The 21,281-nt window shown below is 39.5% G+C and overlaps 1 protein-coding gene across 3 annotated transcripts in view; it reads right to left on the bottom strand.

Annotated features, from left to right (window-relative positions):
• Nucleotides 1-21,281, bottom strand: part of nos1apa (nitric oxide synthase 1 (neuronal) adaptor protein a) — a 265,796-nt gene that overhangs the window by 34,316 nt on the left and 210,199 nt on the right. For 2 of the 3 annotated variants that reach the window (XM_022205453.2, XM_051947290.1), the window contains exons 9-10: nucleotides 14,470-14,635; nucleotides 9,729-9,905 (exon numbers count right to left, since the gene is read on the bottom strand). In XM_022205453.2, coding sequence (XP_022061145.1) covers nucleotides 9,729-9,905; nucleotides 14,470-14,635 — 343 coding nt within the window. Of the gene's footprint in view, nucleotides 1-6,881; nucleotides 9,906-14,469; nucleotides 14,636-21,281 lie in introns of those variants that run through there. The other variant, XM_051947291.1, reaches the window with a different exon arrangement.

Consider the following 21,281-nt stretch of genomic DNA (forward strand, 5'->3'; position numbering starts at 1 on the left):
CAGTGAAGCACATAATCAGCTGGACTGAGTTCAGAAGACAAGCAGATCGGTCAACGACATAGTACTTGTTTCTCTAAAAACATTCTGGTTGTTCTATGTGAACACCAGTCAACCAAATATTAAAATCATTGACTATGTGAAGTCTATAACAATCACCTTATTACAATGCAACATTCTGTTGATAAAACCTTGGGTCCCAACACTGCAAATGAAGCATACCCATCCGTGGCACTTGCATTCCCAAATGGCAGATCCTCCCCCAGTAGGACAATGTGCTCTTTGAGACGGTAAAAACTGCTCCTGAACAGCTCGAGGAACATGACCAAGAGCCTAAGGGGTTGGCTTGACCTCCAAACGCACCAGATCTCAATCTGATCCAGCATCTGTGCAATGTCCCAGAACTGTCTTGAGCTAACCTTGCCAGCAAGTTGATTTCTCGCGATATTTGTGAGTTCACAAATCTCTCAAGAAACCATCTTGCTCCGCTCCCGCATTCACTGTTCGTACAGAGCCAAGTTGGCACGGGCCAATCACGCAGCAGTATTCGTGTGTGGGGCGGGATATCCGGGTGTGAAGAGATGACACCAAGCGCCAGTAGATCAAAACAAACATGGCAACGGAGGACAACGATCGTGTAGATGCTGCTATTAAGTCAGTTTTAGCTGAATCTCCTATTGCTTCTTTGAAGGAAGAACAACGAGAGGCGCTTTGCGCATTTCTGGATGGTAAAGATGTCTGCGCTTTTTTACCTATGGGTTTTGGTAAGAGTTTAATCTACCAATTGGCTCCACTCGTTGTGAAGATCCCGCGATTGGCTAAAAACAAACCTGTCAGAGGCGGGACATACTGTTGCATTGTCCAATCCGTGCCTCTTTCCTTCGAACGGATTTACATAGAGCGGTCCCAGATTGATATTGTGGAGTACTATCAAGTACTACACAATTATTAATCTGGCTATTGCCAGGTTAGTCTTGAGCCACAGATGAACCAATCCAACCCACAGGACTCAAAGGATCCACTGCCAATGTCCCAGTGCCTGACATCACAGGATAGCCCTAGAGGTCCTGTGTCCATGCCCCAATTGATTAGAGCTGTTTCAGTATCATGAGGGTGAACAACACCATGTTAGGCAAGTGGTTTTAAAGTTGTGGCAGACTGATGTATGTCTAGAATAATTTTTTTCTGTATTGTTCAAAGTCAGGCATGGGTCAAGCAACACAGTTGTGACATCCTCAAACAGTGTTCAAGTTTAAAGTCAGCAATTTACCCTCATTATAAAGTTCAAATCCAATTTGCTGGAGTACAGGACCAAAGTAATGAAAAAGTGTCACAGCTGTTCTCCTTGAACAGTACATGTTACAGCCAATGAGCAGATATTCAGTGTATGTAGGTGTGAGCTTGGCTTCGCTTGGCTAGGTCTGAGCCTGCTATACATGCCTCTGTGTGTGTTTAGAAGTGTGCCTCTGCAGGTGACAGACTGAGCTGTGCACTGGGTATTGATTCACTGCTCCCTTGCCGTCCCAGTAGTTAACCCCAGTTTCAAACAACACACGCCTGTGACGGGGAAATCAATGCAAGTCGTCAAACCCTGAGCTGCTTGGTCCAACTGGCTGGCAATGTGGCCTTCAGATGGCAAAGACAAGTCCCTTTGGAGATTTAATTAATTTTGACAGGAGGGAAGAATCCAGAGAGTGTGTGAGAGAGACAAACTGAGCCAAAGATAAAGATTTAGGGCCAGACTAGAATTTGTAGTTTACAGCTTAGGGTCTGCAAATACAAGAGAGTGAAACTTAGTTCTTCATAGATCCTCTTGAAGATCAGTAAAAGATCAATTTATGGACACAGAGGCAGTGCCAGCCAAGATGTGGAACATGAAAGGGTACCTTTACAACACATGTTTAAAGTGGCTCTGCTTTGTTGATGGACTGCAACATACAACAGCTACATCACATGTAAACATGATGTGATGTAAAGTCTATTAACATGCATCAAGTGCAACTCATAGAAATACAGGGGGTCCTTGACTTTCAAGGGAATTCCGTTTGTACGGTGCAGTGTAACGCGATTTTGGCCATAAGTCGGAACTCGCATACACTGTACAGTAAAAATAAAAAAATAAATGAAAAAAGAGAACAATTTCTTAGCCACACTGGATTAGCACAATGCAATGTGGTGCACAACCAGCAAATGTAAACAAAGCCATCTTCCTCGTATAACGCTACGGGACAACGTATTCATCCACTCCGCTCGCCAGTTAGTTCCCGTGCGAAATTTGTTTTACGTCGTGAACGTCAGAATGATGGAACAAGACTTTCGTAATGAATTTATGGACGACAGTGACGTAACCACGAAACTCCGGCGATCAAGGACGTCATAAACCAAGGACCTGGTGTACTTACAATACAGAGGCCAAGATACACACATCAGAGGAAAAATATACTGCTTAGTATAATACATAACCACTAGGCCAACAGAAACTTTCTAATTGTAAGGGGGTGTCAGACAGGTTGTCATTTTAAATGACACATTTTAAAAAAGTCCACATGGAGAAAAACAATGGTGAGTCAACAGAGGCTACAAAAAAGGAAAGATTTGTAGTTGTGTCAGTAAGTTACTTTGAAAGTAAGTTTAGTCTCACAGTATAGACAGCGCCTTAGGAAAAAAAATCTAGTTTTTCAGATAGTCGATGAAAGAAAAACTTTGTTAGAAGAGGACAATGAATGTACAAAGACGATCAAACAAACTGTTTGAATTGCCATTAGCAGACCACACATATGGCTGTTTGAAAGAACGCTGGTTCCTAAGATTCGACCAGTTGTCCAAACTGTCTGCTGACACTGGAGTGTGGTAAATTACTTTACTGTTATACTACTTGCACATAAGAAGCAAGAAGTACACACACTTTCTTTTCTCTCCAGAATTTATCTGTACCCCATAAATTCATTAGAGTCTCAATCAATAACTAGTTAAGAAAGAAGGAATCAGTTCAAACTTTTTAACTGTACTGAACCTGCTACACAAATACCCAGCCCCTGCCTCTGAGTCTATAAACCCCTGAAACAGATGGTGAAATATTAGTCAACATTTTCTGAAATGCTGCTTCTCATAACTCTTTCTCCTCCACAGGTCCTTCACATAGCAATTACTAACCTCTCTGTCAAGGTGAAAGGCTAAGCTGTACTATTTTCTTTTACAAAGTGCAACATGAATCACTAATGAATACAAGCACCAAGAGAAAACGCAGTATGTCTGGCATACTGGAGAAGTTTGAGAAAAACTGTGGTTGAAGAGATGGCAGTAGAACAAGGTAAAGACCAAGCACAAGAGATAGAAATACAGAAGATACAAAATAAAGGAGAAAAGACACTGAGAGACTATTGACCCCAGAGAATGAAGAGTCAGGCCAGAATCCATAGGTAGGCTTAGAATAAAGAAATGCTACTTTCGATATGGCAGTGGCTCCAAGGTGAATGTAAGTTGCAGAAAAAGAAAACTGTAAAGTTGCCTTATACTTCTCATTGTACAAACAGGAAAATACGGATGGGATGGAAATGGTAAAGCCATTAAAGTTTGACTAACTGCTTAAAGGGAATTGATAAAATCTACCAAAATTCAACAGTTGTCTCGGTGGAAATTACTTTCATTGTTGATTCATCTTGCAATTAATTTATTTAATTTATTTGTTTTTTTACTTGGGCTGCACAGTGGATAGCTGAATAGATAACTACTGCATCAGCTGTTTAAAACACTCTAGGACATGGAGGAAACTACCTGGGACATTTGGAATGGCACAGAAGCTATGTTTTCTTAAAAAGTGGTAGGAATTTGAATAAGTGATTAATTTGGGGGCTGCGCAGTGTATTGGCGGTTAGCACTGTAGCCTTGCAGCTAGAAGAACCCCGGTTCGCATCCCAGCTTGGGATCTTTCTGCATGGAGTTTCCTTTTTTGCCCTGTGTGTGTGTGTGTGTGTGTGTGTGTGTGTGTGTGTGGGGGGGGGGGGGTGTTCTTCAGGCACTCTGGCTTCCTCCCACAGTCCAAAAACATGCTGACGTTAAGTGGTGATTCTGAATTGTCCAGAGCTGTGAATGTGAGTGTGATTGTTTCTCTCTATATGTAGCCCTGAAATATACCATTGACCTGTTTTACTTTAAAGCCAGAAAAAAAACTGATAAATGCTAATCACAGTTTCCCAGAGCCTAATGTGCCAACTGAATAGCAGTCTAACAGCCAAGGATATTCAGTGTGCTGTCACGGCACTGTGAAAAAGAAGTTGGTACAGGAGAAGTTTCTGCATTTTTGCTCTAAAAAATACTTTTTTTGTGGTCATTCAACCTTCATTGCAAGTTAGTGAAGTGATGTTTCTTGCATCACAAAATAAAACGTGGATGTCTTGTGCACTAAGTTGGTCTTGTGAGACCGAACACATTGTGGTACAAAGGCACAAAAAGCTACAAATATTTGTGTAATTACTAAATATTCTGAATCATCATTACAACTGTAGAGCAAATAACCTGTTATTATATATTATTATTATTATATATTATTATTATTAATATTATTATATATTATATTGTACTTATGTTTGGTTCTCTGTGCATATTCTGTACACAGAATTGATGTGGATACACTTTTGAGTTTTAAGCATTAAACTGCTGCTACATTGCACAAGTATTGCATTTGACTGGTAGTGGAAACTGTTGAAAACTACAAATACTTTGTTGACATCTTTGTGACATCCCAGACTTTTTTGTGTTGACTATGTGTTGTTTGAAAGGATTCTTTATTGTTTGGGCAGCAGCCTCCTCAACCTCAGGAGAGGTGGCAACTTACCAGGCTGAATGAGGGTTGTGTAGTCACTGAGCTCTGTCAGACACCACAGAATGTGTCTCTGCCTTCCTTTGTCTGTTTCAAATGATCACATTTGTGATTTGAGGCCATGAGAGAGAGAGGAGATAAGTACCTCAAAGAACAATACCTTACTGATACTGTTTTCACACTCAGTCTCATAATGCTCTGTCTCCAGACACAGTCCGTCTCTGGGCTTGAAGGTAACCTCTCTACATGAATCAAAAATGTGCCTGAGCCTGATAATGAAGTAATTTCTTTCCTGATAATGTGATGCATTGTTTGATTAAATGTAATTTTTGAGTCATGAGACGGGGGACATCTTTTTAAATTATTGACAAATCAGAGTAGAGGTTTAGCTGATCATTTAGTGCAGCAGGTCTGAATATGTTGTAGAGCTGATTCATTACAATTAATTATTGCATTGTCTGATGCTGATTGCATCAGAGGCTGAAACATGATTAAAATTATTTAAATCAGCATCTTATTCAATAGCACAGGAAAAATAAACAGGAACAAGGAAAGGAGGAAAAAGGAGATGATGAGAGGAGATGGGGAGAGATTGCTCCTAGCAGAGAAGACATCCTTCATACTGCTGCTGGTTTGACTCATGTCACATCTGTCCTTCCTGACGGTCAATCAGGTAAAAAGAAAAGCGAGCGCTTGATAGAAACTCTTGCAGAGAGCAATGGATGTCGATATGGAATCGGGAAGTTTGACCAGGGATCTTTCCTGTATGTTATTCTCCATCTGTCTCCAAAATTTCTTATCCTGTTTAAACAGCAAAGATGCACCCAAACAGTTTTGTTCTTTACCACAGGACAAGAGTGTATTTTTTGAGCTAAGATGGAGAGTGTGAAAAGTCTTGCTACTCTTTAACCATAGCTACTTGTTATTTGTTGACATACTTTACTGCTGCTGTGTTGGTGCTCTTACTGCATTTCAGTCTTTCCAAGTCCTACTTAATTGGACAAATAGCTTCAGGTATACTTCAAATTGGTTCTGGGTCTCCAAAGGCAGCTTTCCACTCCAGGAACTTAAGGAAGGTACAATAATGGCCTCTTGATCTGGCTTTTTAGCCTTTCTGTTCCTGCTGTGTAGAATCTGACATATTGACTGCAACATTAACTCCAAGTCCACCAAAACAAAACTAAATAGTAGTTACAGAATATAACTCCAGTCCTATGCGCTTACAGGAAGTAGAACAACGGATGGCTGTTAAGTTAGCCATATAGTGAATTTTCGATTGAAGATGATAGAGAGAAGAGGACTATTACATGAGAGAAAAATGGAGTTTGCTGTCCTCTCCAAGTTTAACCAATCAGCCTTTGCCTTCTCTGAGTTTAACCAATCAGTGCTGACACCCACCCACAGCAGTGTCACCGAGAAGTAACCACCCTCAAATACAAACTTTTTTCTCCCCTGAAAATGGACCTGAAACCACATGGGCAGTTCTTGCTGTTGGAACATGCAGAACGGTTTGGGTTGCCTGAAACAGCCAGCCAATACCTGCAGTGGAAAACTGCCTCATGAGTCAGTATTGGACTGAAATTCTTCTCATGTTAGATTCTTGCAGGTTTTTCACAGTTCTGCTTTGGATAAGGCCCAAAATGTGTGAAGATCTGTACTTATGATTAAATGTCTGTAGTCTCTGTCGGAAAAGTTTTGTGTTACTAAGAAATGTGCACAGACTACTTAGTTCTTGTGTGAAACTGATTTTGCACAAATTTCCAAACAAACATTAGAGAAATAACATCTCAGATTTAATCTCTCTTATCCTTTAATACAAACACCTTCCGATGGCAGGTGGCTAACTGAGAGTCTGTTTGGACTGGACTCTCACTGATTGGTTTGATCCTATCAGGCTAAAGCTCTGTGATATTGAGCATTTTGAGATTTGGCCTGATTCCCCTTTAAATCTCTGCAGCATCTATTTTTTGGCAAATACTGGACCGTCTGCATTGATTCAACAGGAGTGCTGCTCTGATAAACTAAGGCTACAGTACACAAAATGAAACCTCTGTGGCTTTCCGTGTGAAACAAAATGAATACTTTAATACTGCATTGTGCCTGAAGGCCATACACAGAACTGAGTTTTAACAAACGAGACCACTTTTGGCTGTCATCCGTGAGCCGCTATTCTGGCACGAGGGAAGAGTTTTTGTTTATGGGATGAATAAAAGAAACAAACAGCGTTGCTCGAGGTCCAACTAATCCCAGCTTTACATAAATTAAAAAGTGCGGAAATGTGTGGACAAGTGAAAAGAGTGCAAACATGCTTTGACTACCAAGTCAACAAATTGTGAGGAGACAAAAAGAGGGCTGCCTGCCGGAGTCACTGACAGAGCAGTTAAACAGTTCTGAGGGATGACGTAAAAAAAAAACAAAGTTTGTACATACAGATTTTTGTCGAAAAATAGTCTTTCATTGAATATTCACAGAGTAAGAAAGGGCTTTCCTTTTCCAAACAAAGAGACAGTAACAAAGATCCTCCAAAAATTAGGCCCAAGAGTTGATCTTCCATTATGAGAAAAGTCACTTTGCACTCCAGCAAGGACGAGAGCTCATCAGTCCCAAGTCCTGTCGCCTTCTTCCTGTCAGCATGACTGTCAGCTACACTCCCAGGCCTGACAAATTGAAAGCTTGCCCCTGAACTCACCTAAAGGAGATAATGTGTATGTACACTTTCAAACCACAGCAGCTGGTTTAGCTTTTGGTTTGATTTCCCGTGAAGTCCTGACTTCTCCATGGCATAACATGATAGGGATCGGTGCAGACTCACATTTCAATCAGTAACAAGGGGAACATTTTTCAACTAAGCTCCTGAATACTAATGATGCAGTATGTAAGTGAGTGTGTTTTACACATGGATAAGATGTCTGTGTGTGTAATCAAGAGAAGTGGGAAAAGAAAAGGAGGCTAACAGGTTTTAAGGAAGAGGAGGATATGCATGAGTGTGCATATAGATTAGACTCAAACCGTGGTCTCTTGAGACTTGCATTTGAGGTGTGACCGACTAAGAGTAATAAGGTGATAATAATATTCTTAAGGTGTCTTCAGAATGAATGTGAAGCAAATTTCAATCTTCTTATCTTATCTTTCATATTAAATCCACTTAAAGTGAATTCTGTATTCATTGCCAATAAAATGACAACATCTGGGACACTGATATACACCCAGGCTAGCAGCATGACAGCACTCAGACTGAAACTGACATCAGTTTCATCTCCTTTTGCATTTAGACTCCTGCTGGATCTGTACATTAATGTTGTCCTTTAGATTTGAGACAAGCACTAATTTTTGTATCAAGTTAAAGTTAAAGTTATGTCCCAAAGCCAGGAATATAGAAAAACATAACTGCAATAATTATGAATGTTGAAAATACAACCTCTATGGCGGGAAAGCAAACTTCTTAAGGCCTTATCAGAAAATAAATAGATTGTAAATTGTTATTTTGACTTCAACATTAAGATGTTTCCATCTGAATATTTGCTAACACCACTGTGGGCTCTGCAGTTAGCACTTTCAACATTTTTCCAGAAAGCTATTTTTTATGAATGCTTGAGTGATTTAAGGCTTAGTCTGTCCTCTGATGCCCTGCCAAAAAGAATATGTAGCCTGACATCTCGCTACTCAAGTTGATTTGTTTTTTACCTCAGTTTACAATGTCCTTATTTATTTATTTTGCCAAAGTCCTTTTAAGTAAGGATTCAGACCGAAAACAGCTTGCAGCAAAAAAGCCTAGTGGGCTGTTTCAGACAGATATTAATCCAGGATAATTAACAGCTTGATAGAGGACGTCCAGTAAGAGGAAGACATCGATCCTTTGAAGGCTTATCAAAACCTAAAATACTGCCACAGTTTGAAATACTCACAAACAGGAACATCATGGCAGCAACTTTTCTTTTTTTTTTTTCAAAATCTTTCACTGCAATAATTTCAAAATGAACAGTAAAAATGTGTCATTCATATTAGAAAGTAAATACCAAGAATGTGGCATTGCATCTGAAAGTGATCACTGCAGTACCTTTGCTCGGTTCATCTTTTGGCCTTGGCTCCTGTGTTGGTAACTCCACTGATTTAATGTACCCACTTTAATCAAATGACAAACAGGGTGATGTTTTCTCATACAGGTCTCAAGTTGTCTGAATGTGAGCTAACTTGTTAAGTAATTGCAGCTTTCAAAATTCATTTCATGTTCAAGCTGAAGGCACCTCAAGGTGTGAATCCTCAGTATGTATTGACGATATCTGATATCTGTGTATTAAATTGCAAATGAAAGTCAGAGGTGTACTGTCTGTTATCTAAAAATAGTGGTCCATCTTTACCTGGTATATATCTCTTTGTGCGCATCTGACAGAGATTAGGTCACTACATGTTTTTCTTACAGAGCAGTTTGAAGTGATTGGAAAAATAGGTCAAGGCTTCTCCTTTTATCTTGACAGTAGGATTCTTCACAAGGGCAGGTTAAAATGTTACACTGCTATTTCATCTCCCAGACAGTCGGGAGTTCCCTGTCTGTTGAGGACATTAAGCAGCCTCAATGTCTCCTCATCTGTTCCCCAGCCAAAGATCTCCATCTCCTCCTCCTCCTCCCCCTCCTCCCCCTCATCCTCATCCTCCCTGTCATCGCTGTCGTCCGTGTTCGACTCATACTCTGAGGCGATACCCGACTCACGAAACCTGGCGAATTCCAGGCAGCTCAGTGATTTGAAGTCGTGAGACAACAGCTTTGCTGGACCCTCAGACACCTTTTGATCTTTTATCTCTGGCCTGTTAGTCTTGAGTGGTGGGGGAGGCGAAGGGAGTCGAGGAGGTGGATGCCCTGGGGGTCCTGGTAGGAAACGAAAACACTCCAGTTTGAGTAGACACTGGTCCCTACCTAGTGGGCTTCCCAGAGTCCCGTTGGAAGATGAAAATGCATTGCTGGTCCCATCACTGGTGCCCAAAGTGGTCAGGTTGAGGGCTGACACTTCGGGTTTAGGTGTTGTGGGGTCGCAGATCACTGGAGGTACTGTGGACCGGAAGGTGATCTCCAGCAAGCTGTCCTGGGATCCCACTGGAGAAAGGAGACAAGATGAAAGCAGGGAAATCAAGTGAGGAAGTGATGACAAATCAAGGAGGGAGAGATATGGGTTTACAGATGAAATATTTTATACCACTTTGAAATTTGATTTAAATGAATCTGCTCTCACCTGGGCTAGCAGAAGACTAATGTATGTGATATAGACATCTGTGAATTGTGGTTAACAAAAGACTATAAATCCTCACAAAATAAATCATTTTGTTACCAATAAATCAATGCATTCTCTCATACTGTAAGCAAAAAAGAAACACGTTTCAAAGCATTTCATCATCATCACAGCTGCTCAGTGAAACATGTTTCATGCTGTTCTTTATGGGCACACAGCACAGACCTGGGGCTGCAAAAGTGAGAAAGACGCATTAAAGAAATACTTCATCCTTTCAGAAACAAATACCAGCCCAAAATAAACATAAAAAATTACCCTCAAAAGTCAGTGATTTTCTCCCTCTTGGAGGACAGCAGCTGTTATCAGTTTGAATTTACAACAGTTACAGTTTCTAAGATAGCAACTCAGAGGTAGCAAACACCACCCCCTGAAAAATGAAACAAAAAACAAAAACCAACATCTATCTAACATCCACAGAAACGTGTCATATGACTCCTCCAATATAATTTGATTTCAACCTCTTTATAATTAAAACAGTGAAAGGAGTTCAGTTGGTAGAGGCAGCTGTGCGGTGATGCATGAAAAATTTGCATTAGTTCTAAGTTGAACAGTTGGGCATTTGCTCTTATGTAAAATTAAAAACTAACGACACAGGTCCCAAGTAGAAACTTAATGTATCAAAGTCAGTTTGCCTTTCATTACTGAGATTTAAATGTTACCAACTTTTTTCAATACTTTGTGTGTCCACCTCTATTTCTGATGACAGACTCAATCCCCCGCAGCATGGAGGATACCAAATCTCAGAGGAAATGTTGTCATTCTTCAGACTATTTTTCAGTCTCTCTTTACAGGAAGGGTTGTGTTGCTTTATCTTCCACTTTAAAATGCCTTAGAGGTGTGCTATTGGATTAAAGTCAGGAAACACAATTGTCCAGGTCATAGTGTCCCTTTTTTTCTTCTTTAGAAATTGACTTTGGCAGTGTGCATGGTTACAATGCTGGAATATTTCTCTTCTGCCAAGTTTCTGCAGACTGAGGGTCATCTCGTCAGCCAGTATTTTGATATATCCACAGTCATTCATGGTGCATCTATAAATGTCATCTCCCCAACTCCTTTTGAAGTCATGCAGCTCCATATCATCACCCTCCCACCTCCATGCTTCACTGTCAAGACTTTGTAATCACTGTGGTCGTTCTGGACAAGTTCAAACCAAACATGCTGGACACCATCTGAGCCAAACTAATTTATCTATGCCTAATCTGAACAAAAAATGGGCTTCTAATATTCAACAGGATACTTTGAATGTTCTTTGACAAAGTTTAATTTTGTGATTTCGTGTCAAAGAGCAAGCAAGGGTTCTTTTCTTGGACATGGTCCATACAGCCTGATATTATGCACCGTCTTTTTCAAGGTCTGAACTGTCACAGAAACTCTGATTTCTATTGTTAACCCCTGTGCAAAGTCTGAAGCACTGACCTGCTGTTTTTTGTGTACATAGCACTCTGCCTGCGGTGCCATTTTAAGTGGACGACCACTGTGGCTCCGATTAGTGGTACAATGGCTTGTTCTGTACCTCCTGATGTTGCATTGCATTTCTACTTTTGGGTCTGTATTTTCAATACAGCCCATCTAAAGTACTTGTTGCTGACTGTTAATAAGAGCAAATCTACTGTTCAACTCAGAGATAAAGCCTTTATTGAGAGGGAATACAGTTTTGAATCTTTTGACATTTAAATGATATTGCACAGGTTGTATGTGTGCTCACTACCATTGTAGAAAGAAAGGCATCTCTGTTGGAAAAAATGTGAAACAGTTACCTGTAAAACAGCAATTTTTTGTTCTTCTAGAATCTAAAAGTAATTTCTGTGAATAGCTTGATCATTTCGAAATGCTGTTTATATTCTCGTGAGCTAACATTCATAATCTCAGACACACTGTGGATGAATTACAGTCTAACTAATGTTAGTTACATTTGTTTTACAAGTCAAAGTATGCAGTGACAAAGGTCAGTTGCTCTAAATGTGTAAAAAGCAGTTATCGCTGCTGATCACTGTGCTTCAATATTTCAACTCCACTTAAATATATTTCAAGTGCGTCAATGCAAAGGTTCTCTTGACCTTGTGTAAAATGAGGTGCATATGAAGAAGTTGCACAAGAAGCAATGAGAAAAGATTTCCCCCTATTGCATTTGAGAAATGTTGGCTGATTAGATTAAATATTGTTTCTTTCAGGATGACATTTGGAGGGCAGGCTGTGACTGTGCTGAGAAGACTGTCTGAACAGTGGAGTAACAGCTTAAAAAGTATGTGAAGCTGTGGGGGAAAGATGGGGAGGGCAGAGGAGGTCATGGACAAACCAACAGCAACAGGGTGTGTGTGGAGACTGAGAAACACAGCAGTGAGGGGCTGGTCTGAGCACACAAGCTGCTCCCATACTGCTACTGAGAGGCTTTAATGTAGGAATTTCCATTAGGTCTGCAGTGCACTCACTCTGTTGGCTTTCTGTATGAGGGGATACAGAGCTGAATGTGTCTGTGCTTTCATGCCTAAAGTGTCTGTGTGTCGCTGGATGTTTCGTCTGTTGTGTGAAAGTATTCTAACCTGACAAAGTGAGGTGCTGAATTACCATTTTTCTGCCTCTGTCATGCCTGTCTTTCATTTCTTTTTTCTTGTCACTCTCATTGTCCATTTGATTGTTTTGTCACAGCACCTCTGGCATGCTCCGCTCCGTTCTGTGAGATATCCCACTTATGGCTGATTCAGTCAAGCTTTTTTACATATCATTTCCTTGGTAGATTTTCTCAGGAGGATCAGCTGCCGGTGCCTGGTAAAGGATGGGCTTACTACAGTGTGTCTTTCTCACATGTTACCTTGTCCTCTGACCATTATTTTATCTGTTTTAATGCTTATGTTTTGATTAAGTAATAAATATCAGTTCAATTTATCCATCCATTATCTATACACCGTGTAATCCTCATTAGGGTTGCGGGGGGCTGGAGTCTATGAATTAGTACAGTGAAAGCAGGGGACACCCTGGACAGGTCACCAGTCTGTCGCAGGGCTACATATACAGACAAAAAAATCACACTCACATTGACAGCTACAGACAATTTAGAATCACTGATTAACCTCAGCATGTTTTTGGACTGTGGGAGGAAGCCGAAGTACCGGGAGAAAACCCACATATGCACACGAAGAACATGCAGTCTCCACAGAGAATGAGCCCAGGCCCAGGCTGGGACTCAAACCACGGATCTTCTAGCTAACAACCAGCCACTGTGCAGGCCCAGTTCAATTTATGACTATTAATAAACATTTAAAGGTCAATAGATAACTTTGAAATGATGAACCTGTACAGTGATTTCAATGAAAGCAGATGAAAAGTATGACCTAGAGACAAGGAACACAGGATTTGCCAGACATGCTATAATAGTGTATTGTGTGCTGTGACACTCAATCCAAAGGCTGAAAAAACTGTGCTGGCATGTTCAAAAACAACATATTTGAAGGATCAGCCTGCTTTGGCCCTGACACAGAATTACCTAAACTTAAATGTATTATCCAAAACAGCCAAAATCTTGTATTATAAGATTAACATATTATACACACATTATACTGGCTACCAGCCTGTTTTTATTGCATGTTTTCTGTGTTTTTGTCATGTCAAAACCAAATCACCATACCATGTTAATACACATGTCGTGAGTTGGCTTTATAATATGCTACATTTTGTATTCAGAGAGCCGCATACAAAACTGTACATACTATAGACTGGTGTACGCATACTTTTACTCTGTCAGAAAGTGTGTATTATTGGGTATGAAGTAGGAATGGGAGATAAAATGGTAGCAGTATATACGGCGATCAACACGTAGTCATTTGCAATGAAAACACACAATTCAATTGCAGTTCCATGGCTTTTAAACATTATTATATCCTTTGATAATGACTTTGTTATAAATTCGTTATAAACTTTTTGGCTGTATTGCCCTGCCCTAAAATGAATTCCATCATTTATACTGTAAATACACTACAGTTCAAAAGTTTGGGGTCACCCAGGCAATTTCATATTACATGAAAAGTCCCACTTTTCTTCATGTGCTAACATAATTGCACAATGGTTTTCTAATAATCAAAGTAGCCTTTTAACACAATTAAATAACACAATGTAGCATTAGAACACAGGAGTGATGGTTGCTGGAAATGTTCCTCTGTACCCCTATGGAGATATTCCATTAAAAATCAGCTGTTTGCAGCTAGAATAGTCATTTACCACATTAACAATGTCTTGACTGGAATTCTGATTCATTTAATGTTATCTTTTTTCAAAAAAAAAAAACTGCTTTTGTTTCAAAAATAAGGACATTTCTAAGTGAACCCAAACTCTTAAACGGTAGTGTATGTGTAAGAGCTTGTTAAACAATCCACTCACTGGAATTTGGTCCAGACATCTTGGTCTCCAGCTCCTGGATCTGTTTAACCAGCAGGGAGATGTGCTGCAGCAGGTCTTTGTTTTGCAGCAGCAGCTGGTGGACTCGAGCCTGTGCCTCCAGACGAGCCGTGGCCTCGGCACTCAGCTGGTCCTTCAGGAGATGGACCTGCAAAAACGGACGTGAGGGGAAGAGAGAGATGGCAGATAGAGGAGAAGAAAACAGAGGGAGAGAAACAGAGGCTCATCAGTGAGTCAGGCGTAACAGGTGCGTCTAAACATTTTTCCCAGGTCACTGCTCTACTACTCCTTGTAAAATCCCCCAAATACACAATTACACCACAGATCACTCCATCTGAAGGCCTGGCCAGACCATGCCAACCCTTCAAATACAGTTTGCTCATAACGGAAATCAGCCGAATATTTGCAGGTTTTTGCATAAAATATCTCAGTGCGACAACAACAAAAAATGAATTAGTACAGCTACTCAACCGAGCTCCGAAGTCATCTGAATCTTTTCTTTTCATCAAGATTTTTTTTTGAACAAAAATTTAATCAACATGCTTTGGATGCCTCTGTAAAATACGCACTTATTCCGCAGCTAATGACATGACAACCTGAGGCTGTTGGTTGTCATAGTAACACAACAAGCTTTTCCAGCTCAGATGTTTTTCAGGGGCTCAGCAGTCCCAAAAATAATGACCGTCAGAGCAAGACAAAGGGCACAGAGGCAAAGGAATGCTGATGCATCTCTGTCTGAGACGACTGAGTCTGACCTCAGCAAAATTAAAATCAGACCAACACAACTGGACCAATGTCTTAAAGGACAGACAGGCTGCTTGTGGAATATTCATGTCCATCACGGTCAGACAGTTTCTAACGGCAGTAGCAGACACAAACACATGTGGCGTTCCCTACACAGGAGTCCACAGTCACTCTACCTTGGTGGCACTGGTGCCAACTTTTGCATTCAGGTGCTGCAATACATAATTTAGCTGCATCCACATTTTTTCATAGCGCCTTTTGACTCTGCAGTAATAAGTATAATCTGTGGACCTCTGCATTGTATTGTTACAAAAAGGATGCTGTCAGAGGATTGTCGTCTCTTGAATAACAAATGATAAAGAAAAAAACTCCCTGTAATAAGCACCTTGCTGCAACTCCTCTCCCAGGGGAGGAGAACAGAAAAGGAATGAGATATGAACGGACAATAAGTGTGGAGGTAGCAGGAGGGACGAGTGGTGGGTTTATTACTGACTGATCAACAATGCATTCATCATTACTGGCAGCTACTGAACAAAAGTAACCTGAGGCCCCACATGATTTTGCTCAGATGAGTTATCAGCATCAACAGTGTTTACACCTGGCAAATCAAATAAAAAGTGATAATATTGTGTGACAGCAGGAAACAGCCAGAGTACTGCAAGTCAGGAAATAAAAACGGCACCATTGCTAGAACGGTAACACCAATAAAGTGCATAAAGAACATTAAAGCATCAAAATAGACACACTTGTTATTCCCAGTTGTTTCAAAAAAGACTAAACCAGCACGAACAAATGTCACTTATGCATGAAATACTCAGCTTTTACACACAAAATCATGAATGTAAACTACAACATCAAACTGCAGGGACTCAGTCTTACGAGCTAGCCACAAATTATAGAAACACCTGTGAGTCAAAGGCCAGGGCACAGTTACACAGAGCAGCCAGAGAAGAGCAGAGGAATCAACTTGCAGAGGAAACTATTACACATCTGCAATGTAATGCAGAATGCCAGTATGTCACAACTGGTATACAAATAAAACAACAATAAATGTCTCATTAATGGAATCAGTCGTGCAGATTTTGTTATTTTTTCGGCATCAGTAAGTGAATTTTTTTGTTTTATTTGTCCCAATGAAACTAAATATGAGTTAACTTTTATTAAAAAAAGAAAGACATTTATGCACACTGAACACATCAGTATGTTCTGCAGAGCTCTTATGGACCTGTAGTCAGGCTGGCAGTGAAAGTGTCTAAATCATGATTTGTCTCTCTAAAAAGATAAAACTCATTTCTAAAGCTTTTTGTCCATAATGTGGGACTAAACTTGGGTCATTTAAATACTCAATTTAAGACAGGTAGGGACTATTTTCATACAGTCATAAGAGGTTTAATCAACGACTTTAAGTATAGCACATATAATATAATATCAGTTATTTAGATCAGCTGTGGATGATAATTAAAGGATTTGGTTTTCCATAAAAGAAATAACTTTACAAAGTGTCAGATCAACTTCATTGTTTGCAATTATGTAATTCTACTGCCTTTATTTCTTTTCCTTGACATTGCTGTCAGCTGTATTTTTGACACTGTTTTGTTATATTGGGAAATTGTTAAAACATTAAACATTAAAAAAAAGTCTATGGCTTAATGTTGCCCCTGAGAACTGCAGTCCATTATACATTTGAGAAACATCTGGATAGATTTTGGCAGCGAATGAATCATGTGCGTTCAGGGTAAATGACCAAAAGTGCCTTTACACACATCAACATCCAAATAATTAGTAAATGTAGATGTTGTTTAGGCCATCTAGTAAACAGATTGAGGATAAGAGGCTTCAGGATCTGGCTGACTCAGCTCAGCAGGTGGCAGCGACTGATCAGTCACACCGTACTTTCACAGCTTAGTAATTAATCAAAGCAGTGTTGCAGAAAAAAACAAAAAACAGGAAACCCTCTGAGTGGTTTTCCAGTCAGAGGTGAACGAATAAATCAGTGATGATCCTGTTACCTCTCAAATAGAAGAGCACAAGCAGCACTGCTGGTGGTAGGCTGATGGTAGTTTAACACACAGTTTACATGCACTGCCATTCAAAAGTTTGGGGTCACCCAGACAATTTCCTGTTTTCCATGAAAACTCACACTTTTATTCATGTTCTAACATAATTACACAAGGGGTTTCTAATCATCAATTAGCCTCTCAAAACCATTTATTAACGCAGTGTGGCATTAGAACACAAGAGTGGTGGTTGCTTGAAATGTTCCTCTGTACCTCTATGTAGATCACCTATTAAAAATCAGGAGTTTCCACCTAGAATAGTCATTTACCACATTAACAATGTCTCAGCTGGATTTTTGATTAATTCAATGTTATCTTGACTGAAAAAAATGCCTTTCTTTCAAAAATAAGGACATTTCTAAGTGACCCCAAACTTTTGAGCGGTAGTGTACGACATGATGAAGTAGTTCAACAAACGATACGGAACAGTTTACTAAATAAGTTAATAATCATGTTTGGTGAATCAGTTAATTGTAAATTATTTATCTGTCTCTTCTAGTCACACTTTTCAATCAAAACACTGAACATTCATGTTGCATTATGTATGCAGACATTTCTTCAGTACAAAATAATTCTCTCCTTCCAGAGACAACTTGACCTTCATATTTTACTCATATTTTTTTGTAAAAGCTTATTCAAAATCACCATTGTCTGATTCTGTTTTACAACATTGTAAAACTCAATATTTTGTGATTTGGTTGTTTGCAGAATCAATTTATGATTCAAATACAGTAAATCATCATGTGGTATGGAAAACTGTAAGGGGCATTATTCACAAAATTTGGACATTTGGAAAAAAAACCCAACCTAGACTATTTTAAGAATTATTTCACTATTTTTCGTTTTGAAGCTCTCATCTCGGTCATTATAAGAAGTAGTCATACTTATTGTATCTTATTTTTTTCATGATAACATTTTCAGATTTTTTGCAATAGCAAGAGAAAAAAAAATATTCTAAAATAGTTTTTATCTATATCTGACCATGAAATGCTGGCACATCTTTTAGAATTGTATGGAGGAGATTCTCTAGAATTCAGTAAAATCACAAGTTTGATGCTGGAATACTGTATAACTTATGAACTGAGAAAAACAGGTGCTTTTTGCCCAATAGAAATAAATGCCAATATTTCAGTCTTGGAGATGTTCACATACTGCTGCCTACTTGCACAGGGAGCAAACCAGGGAGATGACTTTGGCCTCAGAGTCTACGACCAGCACGTCCTATCTGCACAGAGATGACGTTTGCTCTTCTTTCCATCACAACTTTTGAATCATTGCAATGAAAAGAAAATACAGTGTTTGGTGTTTATCTGGAAAAAGAAGTGGGATGTTATGTAGGCTCTTTTTGAAGACAATGCAGAAATGTGGTCTCTTTTCAAACTTTATTACTCTGTGCCAGACGGGGAACACCTAGCATCTTCAGAAAGGGAAAGTACATACAAATGGGTGAAGAAATAAGTGAAGCTATTACCCCGAGGTCTGAACTGTCGTCATAATATTGCATTGGAATGGACAAATATGTAACAAGCATAATTACAAAGCTCTGGTTCCACTCTTCCCTGTGATCATTAACATATCTAGATATTAGCATATCTATGCAAGGATGAGTTAATGAGTAATTCAAATCAGAGTCATGGGTGTGGAGATGGATCCAGAGCTGCATGCAGGAGGCGACTACCATGAAATGTGATGTAAAGTTAAAATGTTTATTTTTTTGTTACCACCAAGATGTCTTCACACAGACAAGCAGCTACCATCATCGGAAAGGTCAAATCAGACGGCTTCATTTGATATGCACCACACCTCACGGCAATAAATACTTACAGAGCAATTAAAACAAAAAGATCTGATGTGAATTTGGATGCTAAGTGCATCTGTAGGGCTCTGAGGGTGAATCAAAAATTAACCTGCAGAATAACTAACCTAAAATAATTATTGCTTTTGACCAACTTTGATTTGACTCTCTGATTTTTATCTCTTAACATCATTTACACAAAAGTGCAAACACAGTCTCCTTAAATGTGAGCTACAGATGCAAGATCTTTGAACTGTAATTACTGCGGCTTTATAATCTTTTATTAGAGGACCGGCGGTGCTCCACTGGCTGCTCTGATCCTCATGTAACCTTAATGCCACAGTCTGCTGTGGTCTGCAAGATTAAAGCACAGGCTCGATTACAATTTAGGACTAAAAGGCTAAACTTCTTTTACACTTTGAATCCTGCATATAAAAGGGGAGGAAGGGGAAAAAGACACTGTTCAGTCACTGCCAAGCTCACACATACACACACATTCTCACAGCTTTTGTAGCAGCAAAGACTCCCCCCTTTTTACTTCAAAGTACTCTCCAAATCAAATGTTAGTGGCCCTACCTCCTACCCTTTTCAGCCATCTCTACCCCGAACACATAATTGCTTTCCAACAGTTTCAAAGGAGAAATTCTCAAGGTTTCAAATCACACGACTGGTTCAGAAGAAGCCCAGCTTGTTAAAGAACAATAGTTTTTAATGATTTTTCTGACACCACCAGAGGTGATGTAGCTCTCAATAATTTGATTAAACTTAACCTTGGAGTTTGAACGTGACTCAACAGAGCGTCAAATGTCAGACGTCTAGTAGGCAAAGTGCCAAACATACCAAACCTAATGAGGCTATACACAATCCGCAGAACATTTAAATATTACAGTGATAGGTCCAGAAGTGCTCTTTAGTGTTGGACTGAAGCTTTTTCTTGGTTTTTCTAAAACTTTGTATTTTGTTTTGTACATATGAAAAGGTTAATCAATACTGGAGTGCTTATGAGCAGGTGCTCATGATACTTCTAGGGCAGTTGGTGTGAAGGTCTGACAACAGCAGCAGAATATTTTATGAACACTGTGAATCATGGAGCCTCATGTGGAGGCAAGCCATTGAAACTTATAATGACTCTTTGGTTTCTCTTTTCAGCTTGATGTGGTAACACACAGCTTGTTACCGTGGTAGCATGAAGGCTTGTGGCTCTTGACGTCAATGGTGACACACATCAAAGTTGAGGAAAAAAAGAACGAAAACAAAAAAAAATGTGATTGGAATCAGAACTATATACCAAGGATAGTTAAATACTCTCAAAGATGCACCACAGAAAAATATAAACGGACGCTGTGGACATAATTCAGATTTACCATCCATTTACATGTCACCTTCCTGTCATATCCACATATAAAAGTAAACTCATTCACACAGTCCATTAAAAAGCACATATGCTCATAGCTCAAACTGTACTTATGTTGAATGTTTTAATAATTTAAGTATTTTAGATTCATTTTACTTCAGAAATAGCTCTTACAATTTGTTTACCTTGTTTTTTTGCCTTTAATAAACATGTAATATTTATTTTAGTTAGTTTTTATTTCAAACCTGAGTATTCTTGCTGTCTTATAACATATTCAGCATTTTTAACTCCAGTTGTTCTAAAGCGTGGTGCACAAATGCATTTGATGTTACTGCATGCTACAATTTTACATATTCTCCTTGCTGATTAACATCAGATTTTTTTAAATTGACAGCTTTAATCCGTTTGTCAGTAAAATGAAATAAAACCATGGAAAATGCGTGATGAATCGTCAGTTCAAAGGTGATTACGCGGTGATGTCCTCAGACTGATGGGCCGCCATGACCTAGGGCTGAGTACCGAACTTTGGTTCTTTAATGGCACCGACCGAAATGTTTCGATAGTAATGAGTATCGAAATAAGCCTCGTCTTTCGGTTCCATGTTTCGGTACTTATCACGTGATTATGATAAAGCAAACCTGTGACTGGCTGTAACATTACACGTGATTGCGGCAAGCCGGAAAAAAGCATGCTGCCCATTCACAGACAGGTTTCACGTTAGGTACATTGACTTTACTGCAGTTGTGTAGCATGTCGTCGAAGTGGGAAAAGATGCCTCTGAGGTCTAAAATGTGGCTCTACTTTTGTGAAATGGACGCTGTAACAGGAGAACCTGTTTGCGGCT

This window comes from Acanthochromis polyacanthus, chromosome 4 (genome assembly GCF_021347895.1).
Source record: "Acanthochromis polyacanthus isolate Apoly-LR-REF ecotype Palm Island chromosome 4, KAUST_Apoly_ChrSc, whole genome shotgun sequence".
NCBI classification, from domain to species: domain Eukaryota; kingdom Metazoa; phylum Chordata; class Actinopteri; family Pomacentridae; genus Acanthochromis; species Acanthochromis polyacanthus.